The following is a 19284-nucleotide window of genomic DNA, read 5'->3' on the forward strand; positions in this document are numbered from 1 at the left end:
CGTACACATTGGGTTCACGCATTTTAAAAAAAAAAACAAATTATATTATATTTTTTATACAAATTTGCTATATTCCAACTTGCTGGCCTTTTTTCTACTTCATCGATTAGTAAGTCGATGTCAATATCTTCAATTTCACTCATTTTAAATGCGAGAACAAAATATAATTACAAAAATTAACAAAATTACATGCGATCGCGATGAAAGCGCGCGCTCATCTGAACAGCAAACGGACATTACATTAATATCAAAGTGCGCGTCAACGCGCGATCACCTGCGTCTAGAGACTTTTTCTCTGAGCGCCGCGTTGACGCGCGTTAACGCGCGCTCATGTGAACAGTTGTATGAAAATACCACAATGTCTAGTCGCGCGATTTGAAAACGCGCGTCAAGTTTTTGCCATCTGAACATAGCCTAAAAATTCAAAGCCCTCATTAAACGAAAATTAATTAATAAAGCTTTTTATAAATTTGAGGAATACTTAAATGATCCTAATCCTTGGGATTGATTTGCTCCAGTTCAAACAATTTGTTGACAATACTTGGCGATTAAAAAGAGTGGCGGAAAGTTTCTTGCCAGTTCTTCTTACCCCTTACCTTCTTGACTTGCGAACTGGTAGTAAATGTAAATTCACAATTAATGTAACTTCTTTCTGACGATTCATAAGTGTACTTGTTTACCTATATGAATAAAGATAATTTGAGTTTGAGTTTGAATAATATTTCATTATAACATTTATATTTCTTGACATATCAAGCTAAACATATCAATAATAACAATAAGTTGGTATCATGTTCCAGTTGCTGATAGCGTTCGAAAGCGGGTTAATAGTGGTTTGGGATCTGCGGGCGCGTGCAGCAGAGTGGCGTGGCCACATAGGCTCAGGTATGCCGGGGGATGCTATCCGCGCAGCTGCTTGGCATCATGACGGCAAACTCATGACGGCGCACGCTGATGGCGCCCTCGCCACTTGGACTGTACGAGCTCCCAGACCTATCTCGCTATCTTACCCACATGGTATGTACTGTTCTGCAATATTTAGAATAGTAGTTGATTAGTAATATAAATTATATATACCAACTTCTAATACTTTCGTGAAAAGTTTTTGGATGTGTTATAACATTTGTTTGATTATATAATCATTATAATGAATGAATGATTATGTTATGAATGATTATGAATGGTTATGAATGATTTCTAAAAATTATGTTCCAGCAAAAGCTAACAAAGAAGGTAAACTAGAAGCATGTAAACCTATACACAGGTTGGAATGGAAAACTTCAAAGACGGGGTAAGCAAATTTTTCTGTTGAAAGATTACACAATACGTAATGTAAAGGTAATTTACCTTTTAAATTGAATATTGTTTAACTAGATGTATAACATTACAGCGAGACTCTGGTGATATTTTCGGGCGGGCTACCGACGGATAAAGCGGGCCGGACACACAGCATTACGGTTTTAAATGGCAAATCAACCACAGTACTAGAGATGGAGCACAGCGTTGTTGACTTCGTCACTCTCTGTGAAAGCCCACACGCCGCCGGTATGTCGCCTTTGTTTATCATATATTATTTATATCAGCGAACGTGTATTTAACGAGCTAGATCGGGATATCTACAGACTGTGATTTTTTTATAATTTTTAATAGTTCTCAGCTTGATGTTTTTTTTTCTCCCTGAATATTTGCCTGTCACATCAAAACTGTGTTCTTTTTTATGATTTAATTTTTTTACATACCTATGTATGAGTGTGCCAAGCGTTGAATTTTTTAAATGAATACATAAAAAATCCGTATCAAGTATCTAACCATTCTTCAATCCTCCTCGAATATTAGACGTCTTTTTCTAACGTGTATGAAATTTTGATCTCTAAAAATTTTGTTTTTAAACGTTTGTGTCTAAAAAGTTTTGTTGTGGAGTTTTTTGTACAATAATAAATTGAATTTAATAAGTAATAGTTTCACATTATTGTTTATTTAGGCGTAATTCTTAACAAGTAAATACTAATTAGCGCTTTAACCCCATTTATTTATTAGTAATCTTACAGCTATAAAAAAACATCATATAAAACACTTAGATAAACAATATATATGAAACAAAAAACATAAGTAAGTATACACAAAAAGAAAAAATAAAAGAAAACAGAAATTTAATATTAAGCTAACATATTTTTTTTTAAATCAGGCTTATTATATCATTTTAACATAAGTACTGATTAGTCTTTATGTAATAAGACTGATTTCGTTTTTATGAATTATCATTAATAATTTATGAATTTGAGGAACATATTTTATGTGATCATCCATCGTTTTCCAGAATACCAGGAGCCGTATGCGATAGTGGTGCTCCTGCAGAACGACTTGGTAGTAATTGACCTTCAATCGCCGGGATATCCCTGCTTCGAGAATCCTTATCCAATGGACATTCACGAGTCCCCTGTCACCTGCTGCTCATATTTCGCCGACTGCCCCTCGGACCTGGTGAGAACCCAGTCTATAAATAAATAATAGTCTAGAAATCTTATTACTATTAACTATTAAAATAGTGTAGTAACTTCTATTTTAACAATACTTTAGTCTCTTTCACTCAAATTATTTTTAAGCTGTGATGAAAAGAATCACATCACTACTTTTGTTAACATAGCGTAGGTAATTAGGCAAGTTTATTTTAGTTTAATTATATCTTGGCATAATATTTTATTGGTTTGGGGAAGCCAAACCAATAAAATATTTATTCTTCCTTACTTTACAATAAGATAGTTATGAAATCGAAAACAAATCAATTGTACAATTATTTCTATATTAACAACTGAACCTTACTTGTACAATAAAGGAAAACGTCGTGAGAAGACCGGAAAGAAGACTGTTGCGCCACATTGTTTTTCGACTGTTATATTAAGAAGGTGATTGTAATTTTTAGATCCCAGCATTCTACTCGGTTGGCCGTCAAGGCAATAAGAAGCCAGCTGGCTTCAGCGAAAAATTGTGGCCTGTCGACGGTGGTGAATGGTCACCCGCGTCTTGTTCCTACAGCGAGATCATACTCACTGGGTACGTCCACTCGTCTTTTTTTTTTATCTTAATATATATAAATTATTTATACCCGCAATATTATTTTATTGCAAAATATTTGTGTTGGAAGGTCGTGGTGCTGTCCACATACAATTGTCTATGATGCACTGCATTTAAATTTGGAATATCTTTATTTTATTTTTAGATGTGCGGTGTCAATTATAATAATGTCTTGTATATTTTCTCATACAAGTAAACACAATGTTTTCAAGTATTATTTGCATTTTAATTAATTGCTATAGTCACTAGTCCACCAGTCACAATTCTAACAGATGGCGCTGTGTTGAAAGTACTAACGTTTCACATAAGCTACAATTTAATGGCATAACCACCAAAAAAGCATGGTATGAGGACTGGTGTTCTCCTACCGTTTCCCTTGAATAGTTTGCTTCTATGTAATATAACAAAAATCTTAGCCACAGCAACGCTTGGCCGGCCTGCTAGTATGATTATATTTTTTATACACACGAAATGAAATTATAAAATTTAATAATAGAGACAAAGAAGAAAGTGGTGACGAATAGTCTAAAAAGAAGAGCATGATTAGGTGGTTATAAAGAAATTCACTGGCACAGGAATAATCGTCACTTTTACTAGGGGATTTTGTATTTGTTTTAAGAGAAGGGTGCTTACTTTTTATGATCATTAAAATAATAATAACAAAAATTTCAGACACGCAGACGGCAGTGTAAAATTTTGGGATGCGAGCGCGGGGACTTTACAAATATTATATAAATTAAAATGTGCTAAGGGTGAGTAAACATTATTTTTCAAAACACGGAAGGATAGCACTGATATTATATTTCTTTAACTGGCAGTGTTACTAAAGAATCGATGATGTTAGATGTTTTTCAAGTGGCGGTTGTATTTTTATGAAGGAAAAAAGTCACTTTTATAATAACCATTATTTATGGACATTTCTAAAATATATATTACGAGATTAAACATCTTTTTTTTTTTTTAAGTGTTAAGATTTTACGTGACCATAGGTCGGGACAATTTAAATTGGTGTAATGATTTGTCGCAAAGAGAAGACAATACTTTTATAATAAATGTAAAAAAATAAATTAATGAAATACCTGATTTGACAAGTCTCTTAAGATTTACTGGGATTTTATTTGCATTTTCAGTATTCGAAAGACGGGCAGGCAGCGCGGGTAGCGCGAGCAGCATGGGCGGGAATGAGGAGGACAGCCCGTTGGGCATCCAGCAGGTGGCACTCTGTGCGGAGTCCCGGCGATTATGTGTGGCACTGCCCCACGGCCATGTTCTTCTCTTCAAATTCCGTAAACAAGAACTTACCGCGCAGACGCATGTACGTCTTCCTTAGAACATTAATAAGAATCGAAATATTCATTGTGTCTATAGCTTAACACATTTTTATTTATGGTTTTATAGATGTACGTTATAAAATTTTTAAAAGAAAATTATGGCTAGACTGAAGTACTTCAATAGTTCAGGTCGTTTTCACTTTAATGTTTTTCTGTTGTGTTGTGTGTAATATTTGTAGCTTTCAATTTTTAAATTGTTTGTAACTCAGATTTTTTGGTTAGTAACTTGGTAACCAACACGAAGGTATACAACACAACGATTTCAAAAAAATATCTTTGCCTTTTTTTTAGCTTTATCTTTTTCTATTTTATCACGATTTTCGGGACCTCACCCTGATGTTTTAATGTCATATTAATTTGTGAAGATTTAGATATAAATATGGTATGTCCAGTCTTAATGGATTTATAACAATATACCACTTCGTCGCCTAAAGCAACATCGTACGTATTTCAGGTGTTGGAGATCCCAATAATTAGTGATGCGACAGAAGAGGAGACGTCTCCGGATGTGGAAGGGGCCCGGGGGGCTGGAGCCCGTGACGATCACGAGCCACCAAGGGTACGGGTACGGTTAATCACTTTGATTGTTGTTGTATACTCTTTATACAATTTGGATAATAGCTTTTGTTTAAAAAAGAGTGCCATATTCGTAAGCTTATTTAAGAATTCACAAATAAAATAATATTGTAGGCAAACCTACAATGTTGTAAGATGTATAAGGTCACATTTTCCAACAACACACACAAGTGTCTGTAGTCATTGGATTACCAAAAAAGTGATTACACTTACCGACTTAACTTACTAACTTACTTAACACGGCGACTTCCCTTAGATCTTAATATTAAATATCGCTCATGCGTTTTAAACTTATAAATCACTTTAAATTGTTATAAAATTTGCAAGTTTGTTTATAAATTTGCATTTGTAACATTTATCTATGATGGCCTATGAAAAAGAATTACAAAAATGTGTGTCGGGTATAAAATTAAATTAAAACAGTCCACGTGGTCTTTTTAGAATTAGTGCAATGAAATAACAACAGTTTTAGCTCTGCTTTCATCATTCCATCGTAATTTGCTACCGCAATTACTGTTTACCACCGAGCCGTACTTACACTAATAATAAATCGGTACCACATAACTGATAAACTGTATTAATTATTGTATTCCTATTATTTATTGGACAATCAAATGTCTATAAATAACCCAGATGTTTCCCACGCATATTTAATTGATACCTTCCTAATAACATATGTATAACTAATTGTATTACGTGCAGTCGGCCTGGGGCAGCGTACGCGTGCGTGGTGCATCAGGCACGGGCGGGTCAAGACGTGCGGCTGGCTTCCAGGCTACCCTCGTGGCCTTGCAGCAGGGTCCACCTAACCCAGTCGCTGCACTCACGATCAACTCCTCCTACGGACTGTAAGTATAAAGGCTAATTCTTTAAAAAATATTTATTTATTTACACTTACCTTATATAAAAACATACATACAAAAAATCAGGTTACATAAGTTATTAGGCAACGGGCGGCCTTATCGCTAACAAGCGATTTCTTCCAGGCAACCCTAATATAAAACAATAAAAAGATACACCTACAGAGGATAAAGTACTAGAAGTACATAAATAATTAATAGAAACTCAAACTTAAAATAACATAAAACTACCTAAAACTAAAATAAAGTTAAATCTAAAGAAAACACAAAAAATAATAATTATATATGTAAAAGCTAATCCAAGGGTTAATTGAGTCACAACTAATATATAAAAGTAGTAGCTAATTACGAGGCAGAAGAAAAATCATCAAAAAGAATATTTTTAAATAAATATCATAATATGTTATGGTAACTTGTATGTCCTTCTAACTTGAAGTCTTTTTAGAGTAATATGCATGGTTTGCTATTTTGAAGTCATCCGTCCATCCGGCAGTGGTCTTAAAAACCCACAACACCTTATAAAAAAGCTATTTATTGTCACTGGGTAGACTTTTCTTTCTAAAAAGTACCAAAAATATATTTTTCATTTTATATATATTATCTAATTATTATAGTACTTTTATTCCAATTTTGCCTCACTCTAGAGAAAAGCAATTACGCTGGGTTTCAGAATAGCTTGGGGCGGCGAGAGAGGCGTGGTGGTAGTGGACATGTGGCGCCGCGCAGTGGTAGCAGCGTTGCCTGCACACAGCCTGTACTTGCCCGAACCCAGCCTACGACCCGACAGGCAAGACCGACACGACCGCCGCTCGCCCGAACTCGACCAGGTAACTCACGCTGAACCCAGAACCACACGACCAACGATGATGACGTCATTACATTACGTTTGTTAGGACTCACTGAATACACATTAGATAATGCAGCGATTAAAGTTGAAATACCATTTTTGTATATAAAATCTCTTCTCATTTTTGATACGTCATGTCATGAAGTTCTATGCTTATTAATTGTAAAATTCTCAAACGATGTGAAAATTAGGTGAACATGCTAAAATATTCAGTAATTTTACGATAAAGAATTGTACATATTTATTCATCTATATTGGCCCATTTGAAATGATAGTCAATGTAATGCGTGTAATTAACTCGACGTTTAAGTATTCAGTTGGGATACAAAAAAGCAACAATTCATTCTTGGTTAAGGGTTGGGGTTGCAAAGTATTGCATTAATTAAAATATTTATATTATCTCAGAAAATTATTTAAAATATTTAAAAAGTAACGACATTTTCATATTTTATTTAATTTGCGATTTAATTTTATTAAATTTCTGTTGCAAGTACCAGTGAATTAAGAAAATTCTCTCTGGTTCGCTATCAAACACGACTTAAATAATTTGGATAAATGTGTAGTGCTGATGAGGGTATCTGCTTGTCCAGGTAGAAGAGAGCATGGCATTTAGAACTTCGTTATTAGCTTCACCCACCTCTACCACGCACCATTGTAGCCGCACCGGCTAAATACAACCTATAACAACTTAACAATTAATCACTTTGTATACGACTATTATTTTAGCTCTGTTTCTGTACAAGTAGTTAACGCTGTTCGCTAACGATCATTCCTTAAACAAACATTTATTATCGTCATATATTTTTTGCACATATTTCATAAAGGAATGATCGTTATCCGTCTGTGTGGTGTAGTCTGGAGCAACGCAACCGCACACGTAATATTAATTGTGCGGCAACAACCAAATGATGTGTTCCCTCTCCCTGAAGCTGGAAGAGGCGCCGGTCAGCCCGGAGCCAGCCGAGGAGACTCTGCCCGAACCCAAACTCGACGCCAGGCGGAAATCCACGCCCTGGAAAACATTTAATCTCAAGAGACAGCTTTCTAAAGTCGATCTTAAGCTTAAAGCTGCATTCGCCCCCGTCGACAGCGATGAAACCACCGAAAAGAGTAACTCGCAGTTTTATACTGAACCTCCGGAGAAAGCAGAGAGTGCTCAAGAAAGTAACGATTCGCCGGATGAAGAATCCAATGAAAAACTGTCAGAAGAAGATAAAAGTCAATTACCGTCCCCGCTGCGCGTTTGTTCTGATGTATTCGAGAGGATGCACCGAGAGTTACAAGAAAAAAGGTCGTCCGACGTCTACGACAGAATGCATAAAGAGTTACAAGAACGATGGCAAGATAAAGATCGGCTCGAGTCTTCCCCTGATGTGTCTCCGTCGAAATTGGGAGACGACGATAAAGCTGTCCGACCAGATAACCTTCCGTTATTCGATGACGAGGGAAAACCTACGCGACCGCCTCGACAAAAGAGTAAAAAGAAAGATGATAGAGATCAGAGAGAGCAAAGATTGTTGTCAGTGCCGAACATAAAATATAACAGGCAAGAATCGGTGAAAGATCTGCGAAAGAGACAAGCGAGCCAGCCGGCGCAGTCGTTCGCGGGAAACCTCATGCGACGCTTCAGTAAGTAGCTCGGCACTGCTCACTCACTCACGTCACGGGGTCGGTAGCACTCACGCCATCATGTGCCTTATTATACAGTAGTCTTATGAATGGTAATGGTTTGTTTACTACTAACGTAGATTAATATATAGAATTTTTAACTCTTAGGCCAGCGTAGTTAGCTTCTGCGATAACAAGTTATTGTAAATAAAACAAACTAAACGCCATTTTTAAAATAAAACATTAAATCAGTTTCTAGTATTAAAACACTAAATAATAATTGAAGTTTTGCTTTCCGCTTCTTGTGATTTTTGCGTGTGCTTTTTAATTTTTTGTACATTTTATATAATTTAATATAATTGATTATCTTATATTAAGTAGAATTCAATTTTATGTTAAATATGTATAGTATGTATATGCATATCTATAATTATTTGATAATTACTAGTTATAAACTCACACGTCCGACTCCGCTAGGTAAATGATGTGTGTTTTCTTTCTCAAGGACAAGGACTCATCCGACGAAGACACTAACTGCCTTAGATATCTATTCGCAGATCTTTTCGGTAAATTTAAGTAGTTTAATTACAACATAAATATGTATAGCATAGAGAGTAGGTTTTTACTGTAATCGCTGTTTATTTAAAACGTGTGTAAGCTAAGTAGCGAACCGTAGCTGCACACCGGTAGCCGCTCGTACACGCGCCGAGGCACCGACCGACCGGGCCTCTCGTCTCACTATCGAACCTCCTCTGATCAATGTGAATTCTTCAGGAGACTTTGTAGCGAGCCTCTGCACGAGAAACCAACAGATCAGTGGCGAAACTAACGAAGAAATCGTACAAGTGCCCAACAGAATAGGTATGCATCTATGAATCCGTAAAACTAACGGGGGAAGCTGAATCTTCGTCCATACCACACTAATCCAATAATCTGTACTGTCAATCTGTGGCACCGCGTCCGGGGTCAATGTTTGTCCCGTAACCATTAACACGTCGGTCTGTGTCGGTCTCTCGGTCCCGTCATCCGGAGGGGCAGCGGGGCGCCGGGCGGTGAGCCTGGTATGTGTGTTGTAGATGAACGGGCCGGGCGTCGGCGGGGGCGGCGGGGCATCGGCGGGCGGCGGGGGCGGAGCGGCGTGCCCGACGCGAGTGAGGCGCTCGCGGTCCCAAGGTACCCGCAAACTGCACAAGTGCCTCTCCACCGCGTCCGACGTGTACGCCGCGCCCCCCGCCCCGCAGCACTCTCTGCTCACCACGCGACAGTATTGCAGTTTTGGTAGTACAGTCACCTTATAAGACCGCTCTCGTCTTTCCGTTCTGAAGCAGTCGCAATTTCCTCTTCTTACTTTGTTTTAGTACCCTATTTTTGGTTGAACGCGTCGCTCGATTGATCCGTCGCCTCCGGTCGAATGCGGAATGATACTTTTCGGCCTGAAGACTGCTAACTTTATGAGTTGCGTACGAGTATGTCGCTTCATTAACACCCGAACGACTAATACCATCGATGTTCCTCGACGTGCTACCGTTTTGTCATCAAACGAGCTCGCTTTTCTGTTTGTTTATCTCTGTTATACATGATTTTTTGTTATTTCTGTCTACACTAACTCAACTTATCTACTTGTTTCATTACTAATACTTGTAACATAGTCATAGAAGTTGTTAATCTGAAGGTTTTTTAATGTTCTAGTACATATTATTTATTACCTTCAGCTTCACAACTTTAACAACGATAGTCTTAAAACATTACAGTATCATAATTAAGGATGTAATAAAAAAAAACAAACGGTGAGAACCGTAAAAATTGATAATCAGCTTTATACTCACACGACATGCATGCGTCGAGCTCGTAATTTACATTTTTTGTTTCAACTTTCAGATCGGAATCATGTAATAGGTAAAAAATCATAAAGTTCGTCATAACTATATATACCCGTTAGTTGTCATTCCAAGTAGTAGTCTGTGGTGCTGTTGCCGTGTGTTGTGGCCAGCTGGCGTGCGGCGAGCCCTTCCACCTTCAGGTGCCGGGCGGCGGCTCCCCGCGCCCAGCTGTGGGCAGTGGCCGTGCTTGTAACACTTATTTTGGTTTTTGTCGATACAGAACCAACTATTCCGCAGTCTGTCGCATCCATGGAGTACTTACAAATAATGCAACCGAATGGTATCCGAACACGCATCTGTATTAATACATTTTTGTTATTTTTATTCCATTTTTATTTAATTTTTTGGCACAGTAGGTGGTCGTTATTTTCCTTAGATTCGAAATTGTGGCTGTGTTTTAGCGATGTCTCCTACACTGCACTCGAATTGCACACTATAAAACTGCGGCATGTGTTAGAAAATAAACTAAAAGGTGACTTACTACTAAAAACTATCCTCTTTATATTCTATCACTCGCTCTGTGTACAACTGCCGAAAGAATCTCTTACTTATAAGTTTACTTAACTGTGTGTTGTGCATTTTTGAAGAGGCTTTCCATAATATTAAAGACACGAAAGCATTACTTTAATTCTTTTGCCTTCTCTCTGTGTTAATTTACTTGTTCCAAATAATTTATCATAAGCGGTCATTTTTACTTTTATTTTGCTCTTTTAATATTTTATGAGTAATTAATTATATTTGTACTTTGTCTACGTTTCTAAGGTGGTTGCTTCAAAATATGATCGCAATGAGTATTTTTCGCAATAATTTTATATTTATAGTCGTTGATTAAGTGTATGTTATTTGTTTATTTTTTCTAGCTCGACCACAAAGCAAAAACTTTATATGGCTCGTTTTTGGCTGCCTCTATATTCGACTGTCGTTTTGTCTATGTATGCTTATGGTATTCTCCTTATATGAGCACTAGACGCATGCCGCACTAACAGATGCACGAATTGACTAAAGGGCTTTACATATTTTTTTGTCAGTTGTGAATATATGTTTTCTTTGCACTTGTTTGTCCGTCCACAAACGTGCTTCTTAATAGAGTACAATTAGAGAATGATGAAAATATATAAACTGCAGGTCGGTGTTTAATGTGTATAGCGCATACTCATAACTAAAGTGATGCTTATGTAGCTGTCGCTGGGCGCTGGAGCTTGGGCCTCCGACCACATTCACATACATATTCATAGCAATACCATGTTATGTTGCTCTTAATAAGAATTATTCATGTTTTCTTATGCTGTTTTCGCTATAATCATAACATCCATGTAGTATCTCTATGTTAGTTGAAACCATTTTGTAATCGGAATGCGATTAACTTTCCTCACATCAGGTAGATAAATCTATAATAAATATAAAAACCTGAACTCGTGAACGTTGTGCAAATAAGCTGAGATTGGACGGGCATGCAGTCAAAGTACTCTCATAGCATGTTTCCTTTGTGCGTGATGTTTTTACACCCGACATACCTCTAGCACCCGACGGTGCCTTCAGCTAATTTCACAACTGCACTGAAGTACCAAATCTCATAATTTGTAGATTTTTATTTGGTCCGTCGATGACAGTCGTGATCACGCTAAATCTTTAAATTCTTTTTGTATGAGTTTTAATTGTTGTAAAAATAATAATGATCTTCTGTCACCGACTAAGCTAAGAACTCTTGACCATGAGAATGGTGATGGGTTTTTGGCTGAAGGTGATGTGAGACAAAAGGTTTTATGTGTATTTTGTGTATACGGGTCGCGTAGATAAACTGGACAGTTCGTTTTCGCGGTCTCGCTCCAGCAGCATGTCCAGCCTCGAAAACATCTCGCAAGAAGGCATACAGTGTCTAGCTTTTGCCGACAGTTACATCAAAAAGTCAGGTAATTATCTTATCACCATACCTTTAGTATTTTCCTATTTTCTCTGTATATTTTTTTATATTTGTGAAGTTATAGTTCTTTTGGCGCGTTAGGAAAAAATAAATAGAGTAAATTTTTACGATGCGCGCGCACACCTTCCCAAAACCGAAACCCTCTGGTTAGCATAGTCAACATTTAAAAAAAAATGTCAATTTAATTATGTAGAAATATTTTTGTGTGATATTTAAATAAGCTTTATTTATCTAGATAATGCGTTATTATATAACTTTTAATGTATTAAATACCTTTTTTCTACAAACGTAGAATAAGGCAAAAGATTAAAAAAATTAAAAAGATTTTTATCTTGTTGCGCCACGGAAGTATAATTTCTAACGCGTGTAGATAAGTACACACACATGTTTTTTTTAGATCCTACTTTGTCAGTTCCGACGCTGTGGATAGGAACGACACTTGGATCGGTGATTACCATGACAATCAACCTACCCGAGGCTGATCTGAGGCATACACAGCCCGTCGTCGTATCGACAAGTGGTAAATTCCCTATTAAACTGTTTATTTTTATGTTACATCAATATAAAACTATCATCGTTATACGTTACAGGTGGTCCAATTTTTAGGCTAAAAGGGTCAATATTAACAATGTCTTTTCTCGACTGTAATGGTGCTTTAATCCCATATTCATACGAAAGCTGGAAGGACGATAATAAAGATGTAAGTGTTTCGTAAAACGTTTTCTGTTGCAATACAAATGTGAAGCATGTAATGGCGAATTGTACTTTTAGAGTCGTGAGCGTCGTGAGAGGACCCCGACGAAGCAGAGCTCGTCCGGCAGCGGGCACGGCAGCCATACCAGCCCGATTCCGCAGGAGGCAGCTGACCGACAGTTTGTGGTGGTGGCGTCGGAAAAGCAAGCGCGTGTGGTAGCGTTGCCCAGCCAGAACTGTGTCTATCGCCAACAGATCGTCGAATCCGACTTTGTTGTCAAGGCAGAGATTGTCAGCTTAAAAGGTCATTGATCGCGACTATTAAAATATGGATGTTATATATCAGTATATTATGTGTTATATGTATTTACAAAAAGCGGTGGATGTTACAGATAGTGTGTGCCTTGTATGCTATCTATCGACGGGTCACCTTGTAGCCTACAGTCTGCCTTCGTTGAGGCCACTCCTACACGTTGACTTTTTGCCGCTTTCAGAACTCAGGTGAGACCACGGCAAAGCATTCTTTTTTTTAATGATTTATTCTTTTTATTCTATTCACTTTTTATGTTGACGAAAATTGTTTTTGTCTCTTGAAATTTTTTTTAACCTTTAGACAAGTATAAAAAACAATTTTCTTCAGCCTAATTTATAGAATTAATTACGTTTAACATACTACGCGGCGCGGCCAATCCGAGTGTATCGGTACGCGGTGTCAAATGACAATGGCCAGCTTTGTTATATATTATTTCTATGTAAGAAATATAAAATATAAGGTAATTATTTTAAGCTGTGAACATCAGCGGCACTTATCATTTGGAGCCGCCCGACCGCTCCCGGGCACCTCGATGTTAGCTCAGCTTGGTGCGGGACCGGTCTCGCGACTAACATTTTTAATAATCTTCACTCACCTCGTTATCACTCGTTCCCACCGGTTCTCTGCCAAGCGACAACTTAGACGACCGTAAGGTGCTAGTGGCTGTCGACTTTTTATCACAAACGTAGTCAAAATTTTGCAATCTGTCGAGCACCTCCTGTGCTTTCGAAATTTGGCACACTTTACGTTTTTATTTGAGTTTCGCCGGACGAACCGAACACGACTCTACCCAGTACATGCCCGTCCGAATGACTGTATGACGGAATGACCGTACACGTTGCATGGTGCCCTGCACTCGGTGCCGTGACCCTCGCCACTCACCTGGGGCGGGCGCGCGCTGCTCTCTGGCAGCAGGGAGCAGTGCGCGACGCCCCGTACTGACCATGCCTGTGTTCCTGGTAGCTTCCAGACACAGTCCAAACAGAGGGGTATCGTAGACCCTATGCTCTCCATTTGGGGCCAACAACTCATTGTAAACGAGGACACGGACCAGTAAGTCTCCGTCCATAGCGGAATTGCGTTTCTCATGTACCCGCCGCCATCACTGTGGAGTCGCTCACCGCGACCTCGCCTCCTTTGTTATAGACATGTTAGTGTTTCATGTTACCTCCCCCCTCACTCCACCCTCTACCCGCAGAGCTTTGAGACTCCCCCGCAACCTCCCCGGGGACATGGGCGATAGATACTCGAGATGGTTGTATTTTAAGCTTTTTGATAACTAAATATATGAAACGTTATACTTCAATAACAAAAATAAATTACAGCAATAAGAAATTTACCTCGTGGCTTGTCTCGCTCTAGTCCCGCCATTTGTCTCCATCCAGGAACAGACAGTACACACTCACACTCGTATACACTCTACTCTGTGACACTGTACCCGATCACCAGTCTTTTCTTACATCCTCTTCTCCTTGTCTCACTTTTCTTTGTCTTGAGCATGGTAGCTGGTGCATGAACTTTGTATTTTCTTTATCTTATTTGACTTGGCAGTGTCGATTCATGTTTGCTTCTTAGTTTGTATAGAGATAATGTAATTTTTTTCATTAGTACCAAATCATGGAGACGTAAAAGGTGAGATAATTTAATTTTATATACTGAACTATTATGTTTAAAGTATTCTAAAAAAATATATAGTAATACAGAAAAATATTAGTAATATATAGAGAAAAAAGGGTATAATCTCTTAATTCGTTGAATATCCTATACCTAAATGTTATAATTTTAAAAACTTCACATCATTTTAAACTAAATAGATTTTAACTATATGAAATAAATTATTATAGAAAATATTAGGAACATAATAACAGTGAGTTAGTATACGTAATAGAGTGTTGTGTTCCAGGATAGCGAAGACGTTCTGCTTTAGCAACCGCGGGCATGGACTCTACCTGGCTTCGCCCACTGAAATACAGAAGTTTACTATTGACACGGAGTTTTGGTAAGAGTAACATTCGTTGACTTATGACACCGTATTAACGTGTGGATATAAATTAATATTTTTCATTTAAACACAGTTTTTATTTATTTCTCCGTCTCTGTTGGTTTTTAGTTTTTGTGTCAAAGGTAATACTGTAAATAATGAAAGAATTACCGACCGAACAATGATAAGATGATCTTTAATTTCTTGTGAAATTAACTCGATAATAAATGAAACGGTTTCAGCCAACAATTAACCGAAATGATGGGAGAGTTATTCCTGCCGCGCGACATGCCGGAACCTCCTAAAGAGAGCTTCTTCCGAGGACTTTTTGGTGGTGGAGTTCGGCCACTCGACCGAGAGGAGTTGTGTACGTATTACATACATACTTATTAAACGAAGGGAAATAATATCTCTAATATTATGACAGCGAGTAGAGTAAGTGCTGAGTTTTTGTCGCTTCGCGAGTGTTATACGGCACAAAAACTACGCACGAAGGACAAAGAGCAACTGTTTAACCTATAAACCAGAGTTCCCCAAACCTTTTTGTGTCGTAGACCCCTTGCCATGTTTTTCCGTGTTGGGTAGACCCCCTACTTACCTGATATTGATTTCCAGTAAATTTCTAACTGTAGTGAAGTTTGTTAAAAACTTAAAAACACATGTTAATTCATACATTTATTAATTGAATTTAAATTAAAACTACTCAAAATACAATTTTGTATCTGTTATGTATAATATACGTAGCATCAAATAAAGATAAAATAAAATATAAATAAAATAACATAAGCAATAAATCAATATAATGTATATGTTTTGATATTATAAGATAGTATGATGTAAGTAAATAGGTACTATCAATGTATGTGTTGAGATCCACTATCATGGACCCCCAAATTTTTTTTCACTGATGTAGACCCCTTGCAGGTTGTCATAGACCCCTAGGGGTCGATATAGACCACTTTGGGAATCACTGCTCTAAACTGTACTTGTCGTTGTAATTTAAAGACTTTAATTATTAATATAAACTAATGATTCTCTATCAAGCACCTTGAGTAGTGAGAGATTGTAGCACGTTTGTGAGGTTTCAGTCGGCGAGAGCAGCGGCAAGCCCAACCGCACCGTGGCTAAGCACATCCCCGGCTGCGAGGGTGTGGCGGCTCGAGCATCGGCAGCGACAGGGGAGATAGCGCGGGCGCATCAGCTCGTGGTGGAGCGAGGTGACAAGTTGTCTCAGCTGGAGGACAAGGCCGAGCGCATGAACACGGAGGCCGCGGCCTTCTCGTCGTCGGCGCACCAGCTCATGCTCAAGTACAAGGATAAGAAGTGGTACCAGCTGTGAGCCCCCGGCCCCCGTCGCCCCCCGTCGCGTAGAGCTTAGCGTCCCCGTAGCGCGTCGTAGCGGTAGTCTGTAGAAACACGAACGCACAAAATTTTTCGCTCTCTCCGTCTCCCGTTCGTCGTTAGAGCACGTAGCTCCGATTCCTTCACTCGCGTCCTCGTCGTCGATCGGCGATCTCCTTCCCTCGTCCACTGTACATACCGATCGCATTTCGCGACGTGATATTGTAAATACGAGTCATACACGATATTGTAAACTTTTGTACGATTCCGTAGAGTGACGTCTCTCCGGGCCTCCGTTACGTCGGAGATGTTAGCGTGTAACGTGTTAAAGTATTGCATAAACGTGAGATTATTTAATGTTGCGACTATTAATATTATCGATTTAGCGTATGAATAGATATAATTTTTTATAGATACGGCCGGTCGCCGATACGTCGTCGGCGACTTTGATAGCGATGGCCGTCGTCGGTCTGTATAAAATAATAAATTATAAAATTAAATTATTGAAATACGAATAAATGATTGAAGATGTAAGCATCGGATGACAATAATTGTGTTACATTCCTTGTTGAGATTGAGTTGGCGTTGCCGCACTCGGCACTCGTGTTTCGTTTAGTTATTTTTGAAAGCGCACTTTTCTATATATTTTCGTAAAGGGTATGTTCTTTCGACGCTTGTATATAAAAGTATGCCTTATAAAATATATCTTGAAGTTAATTAGTTAGTATTTTTATAAAGCGCACGTTAGTGATTCGGTAACCAAATACGCTTATGAGCGGTAGCAATACTTTGTACTGCGGAGGGCAGAGGCAGTCATCGGCCGGACCAATCGGTGTCGTGTTGGTGTCGCTAGTTATTTTAGTCTTAATGTAAACCCTAGCCTTGAACTTTCTCTAGACGAGTGACGCTAACGTGTTCGCTCGTTAGTCCCGAGGGGCGTTCGGTCGCCGCTTTCCTTGATTTCCGTGTTTCGTTACTCGTCCTCAGCTGTGTATAAATGTTTGATGCCAAAGTTTACTATTTTGTATATAAGAGTTTTTATTGTTATAATATTTGTAACGTAACATTTTATTTAGTGGATTATATTATAGTCGAATTAGTTCCGCATCCGACGCTAGAGTTACTGATTACGACGTGGAATTATATGAATATGATTGATGATAATGTTCCGAATGATATAATAAGTCAGAATTTATTTTGTTACAATTGCACTTATATTTAGCTGTGTATCTGTCGGTTCCGGGTTTATTTGAAGAGTCAATATTTTCGTATCGTAAATATTTTATGAAGACTTATATACTAAGTAGCTGAATTTTATATAATTGCGTTGATGGTGCGATTAACCTCTCCTTTGTTTTAACTACCTCCCGATCTTTAATGTTACTGCAATGGTACGAAATGTAAGGACAGTGGCTCCGTTGTTACACACAAATGAAATGCTCATTACTTTTATAATTCTGTTCGAATGAGTTTAAAACCACGAAACAACATTTTATAGTTAGTATAATCCAACATTTATTTCAACCCCAGCTGCTACAGAATTAAAGCATAGCAAATTAATGTGATTAAAAAGGTCGTCTCCATTATAAGGTTATACCAGCAAGTAACAAAGCAATTCTAAAACCCTCCATGCTCGTAATAGGTTTTGTTATTTGAAACAATATGTTTGTATACACATTCATTCAATGAATATTGTAGACATTGTATGGTTTAACTTGTTTTCATAATTGTTAATGCGGCTTGAATTGTCATCTCTGGAGTTTCAATCACTGAATGAGGTTTTTGACTACTCAATAAAGTATTGAACGAAGGAAATGAATGTGTATGTTACCTTAAGTCGAGATTTTAAAGTTCCAAGTAACGAAACGACCAATTAATATCACAACAAATTTGCTTTAACTTCTCGCTTATAATGGCAGAAACGTATATATCCCTTACTTAATCAATACTGATTGATTGAGTGACAATTTAATCCCCTAACAAAAACCCAGCGCTAATGTCGTAAACATAGAATGAAAATTATTTATTGGTTTATTTTTATCACAACTTGAAATCAGATGTTTAGTTACTAATTTAAATCAGAGAATTAAATGATCGCAAATGTTGGGACTAAATTAGGTAAAATAAGAATTGTAAATAAACAAGATTGTGGCAAATTATTTCTTGTTACTTGAACTAATTTGTTTAAAGTTTGTGTTAACAGTCACTCCTTAAATACTTGATATCATGACTATACATATTGTACATAATTTATGCTGTTGAATTATTTAGTTTAGTAGATGATTATAATAGTCATTATATATAAATAAAATGAGAATAAAACTATATCATACTATGTTTATTGTTTTATTTTTCTTCGCGTGCAATGGTTCACTTAGATACTGCTATTTTTTAGTTTATCTACACCACCATCAACCCGTGTTGACAAAACTATCGATTCAATTTTGATTTTCTTTTATTCTCTTCAGTTCCATTTTTTTTACTAAAAAAAATCGGTCATTGTCTATGGTTCTATCTATGCATTGTCGGGTCGATTCATTTTAGGGTCGCTGCGCCACCGAAGTATGTAAATATAATTAAACTTTAGTTCTCCGCGGTAAATTCATAAATCATATGAAAAATGTGCATATCGTAAATCCGAGGAATTAGACCATTATTTTGATGCTGAGTTACATTAAAACTACATCTAAGATAAGTGAAATAGATGTGAAGTCATTTTAGTTAAAATTAAACCCGTATTTATTTTGATAAGGTCTTATATCATGTTTACAAAAATCAGTTCAATATTGTAGAATAAAATTTATTTGTACTATAAAAAAGGTGTCAAAGTGAGTTTAAACTATGATGCATCTCTAAACGCA

The 19284-nt window shown here is 37.5% G+C and overlaps 1 protein-coding gene across 7 annotated transcripts in view; it reads left to right on the top strand.

Annotated features, from left to right (window-relative positions):
* Positions 1–17601, top strand: part of LOC125052167 (syntaxin-binding protein 5) — a 141658-nt gene extending 124057 nt beyond the window's left edge. The window contains exons 6-26 of one of the 7 annotated variants that reach the window (XM_047652793.1): positions 801–1017; positions 1216–1291; positions 1391–1545; positions 2318–2481; positions 2921–3051; positions 3745–3824; positions 4203–4387; positions 4858–4968; positions 5682–5827; positions 6510–6666; positions 7616–8315; positions 9069–9155; positions 11959–12084; positions 12493–12615; positions 12686–12795; positions 12867–13092; positions 13181–13289; positions 14065–14154; positions 15005–15100; positions 15325–15449; positions 16171–17601. In XM_047652793.1, the coding sequence (XP_047508749.1) occupies positions 801–1017; positions 1216–1291; positions 1391–1545; positions 2318–2481; positions 2921–3051; positions 3745–3824; positions 4203–4387; positions 4858–4968; positions 5682–5827; positions 6510–6666; positions 7616–8315; positions 9069–9155; positions 11959–12084; positions 12493–12615; positions 12686–12795; positions 12867–13092; positions 13181–13289; positions 14065–14154; positions 15005–15100; positions 15325–15449; positions 16171–16421 (3465 nt within the window). In that variant the 3' untranslated portion in view covers positions 16422–17601. Of the gene's footprint in view, positions 1–800; positions 1018–1215; positions 1292–1390; positions 1546–2317; positions 2482–2920; positions 3052–3744; positions 3825–4202; positions 4388–4857; positions 4969–5681; positions 5828–6509; positions 6667–7615; positions 8316–9068; positions 9156–11958; positions 12085–12492; positions 12616–12685; positions 12796–12866; positions 13093–13180; positions 13290–14064; positions 14252–15004; positions 15101–15324; positions 15450–16170 lie in introns of those variants that run through there. The other 6 variants (XM_047652795.1, XM_047652794.1, XM_047652797.1 and 3 more) reach the window with 6 other exon arrangements.
* Positions 17602–19284: the final 1683 nt, after the last annotated feature.

The sequence above is a fragment of the Pieris napi genome, chromosome 9 (genome assembly GCF_905475465.1).
Source record: "Pieris napi chromosome 9, ilPieNapi1.2, whole genome shotgun sequence".
Classification (NCBI taxonomy): domain Eukaryota; kingdom Metazoa; phylum Arthropoda; class Insecta; order Lepidoptera; family Pieridae; genus Pieris; species Pieris napi.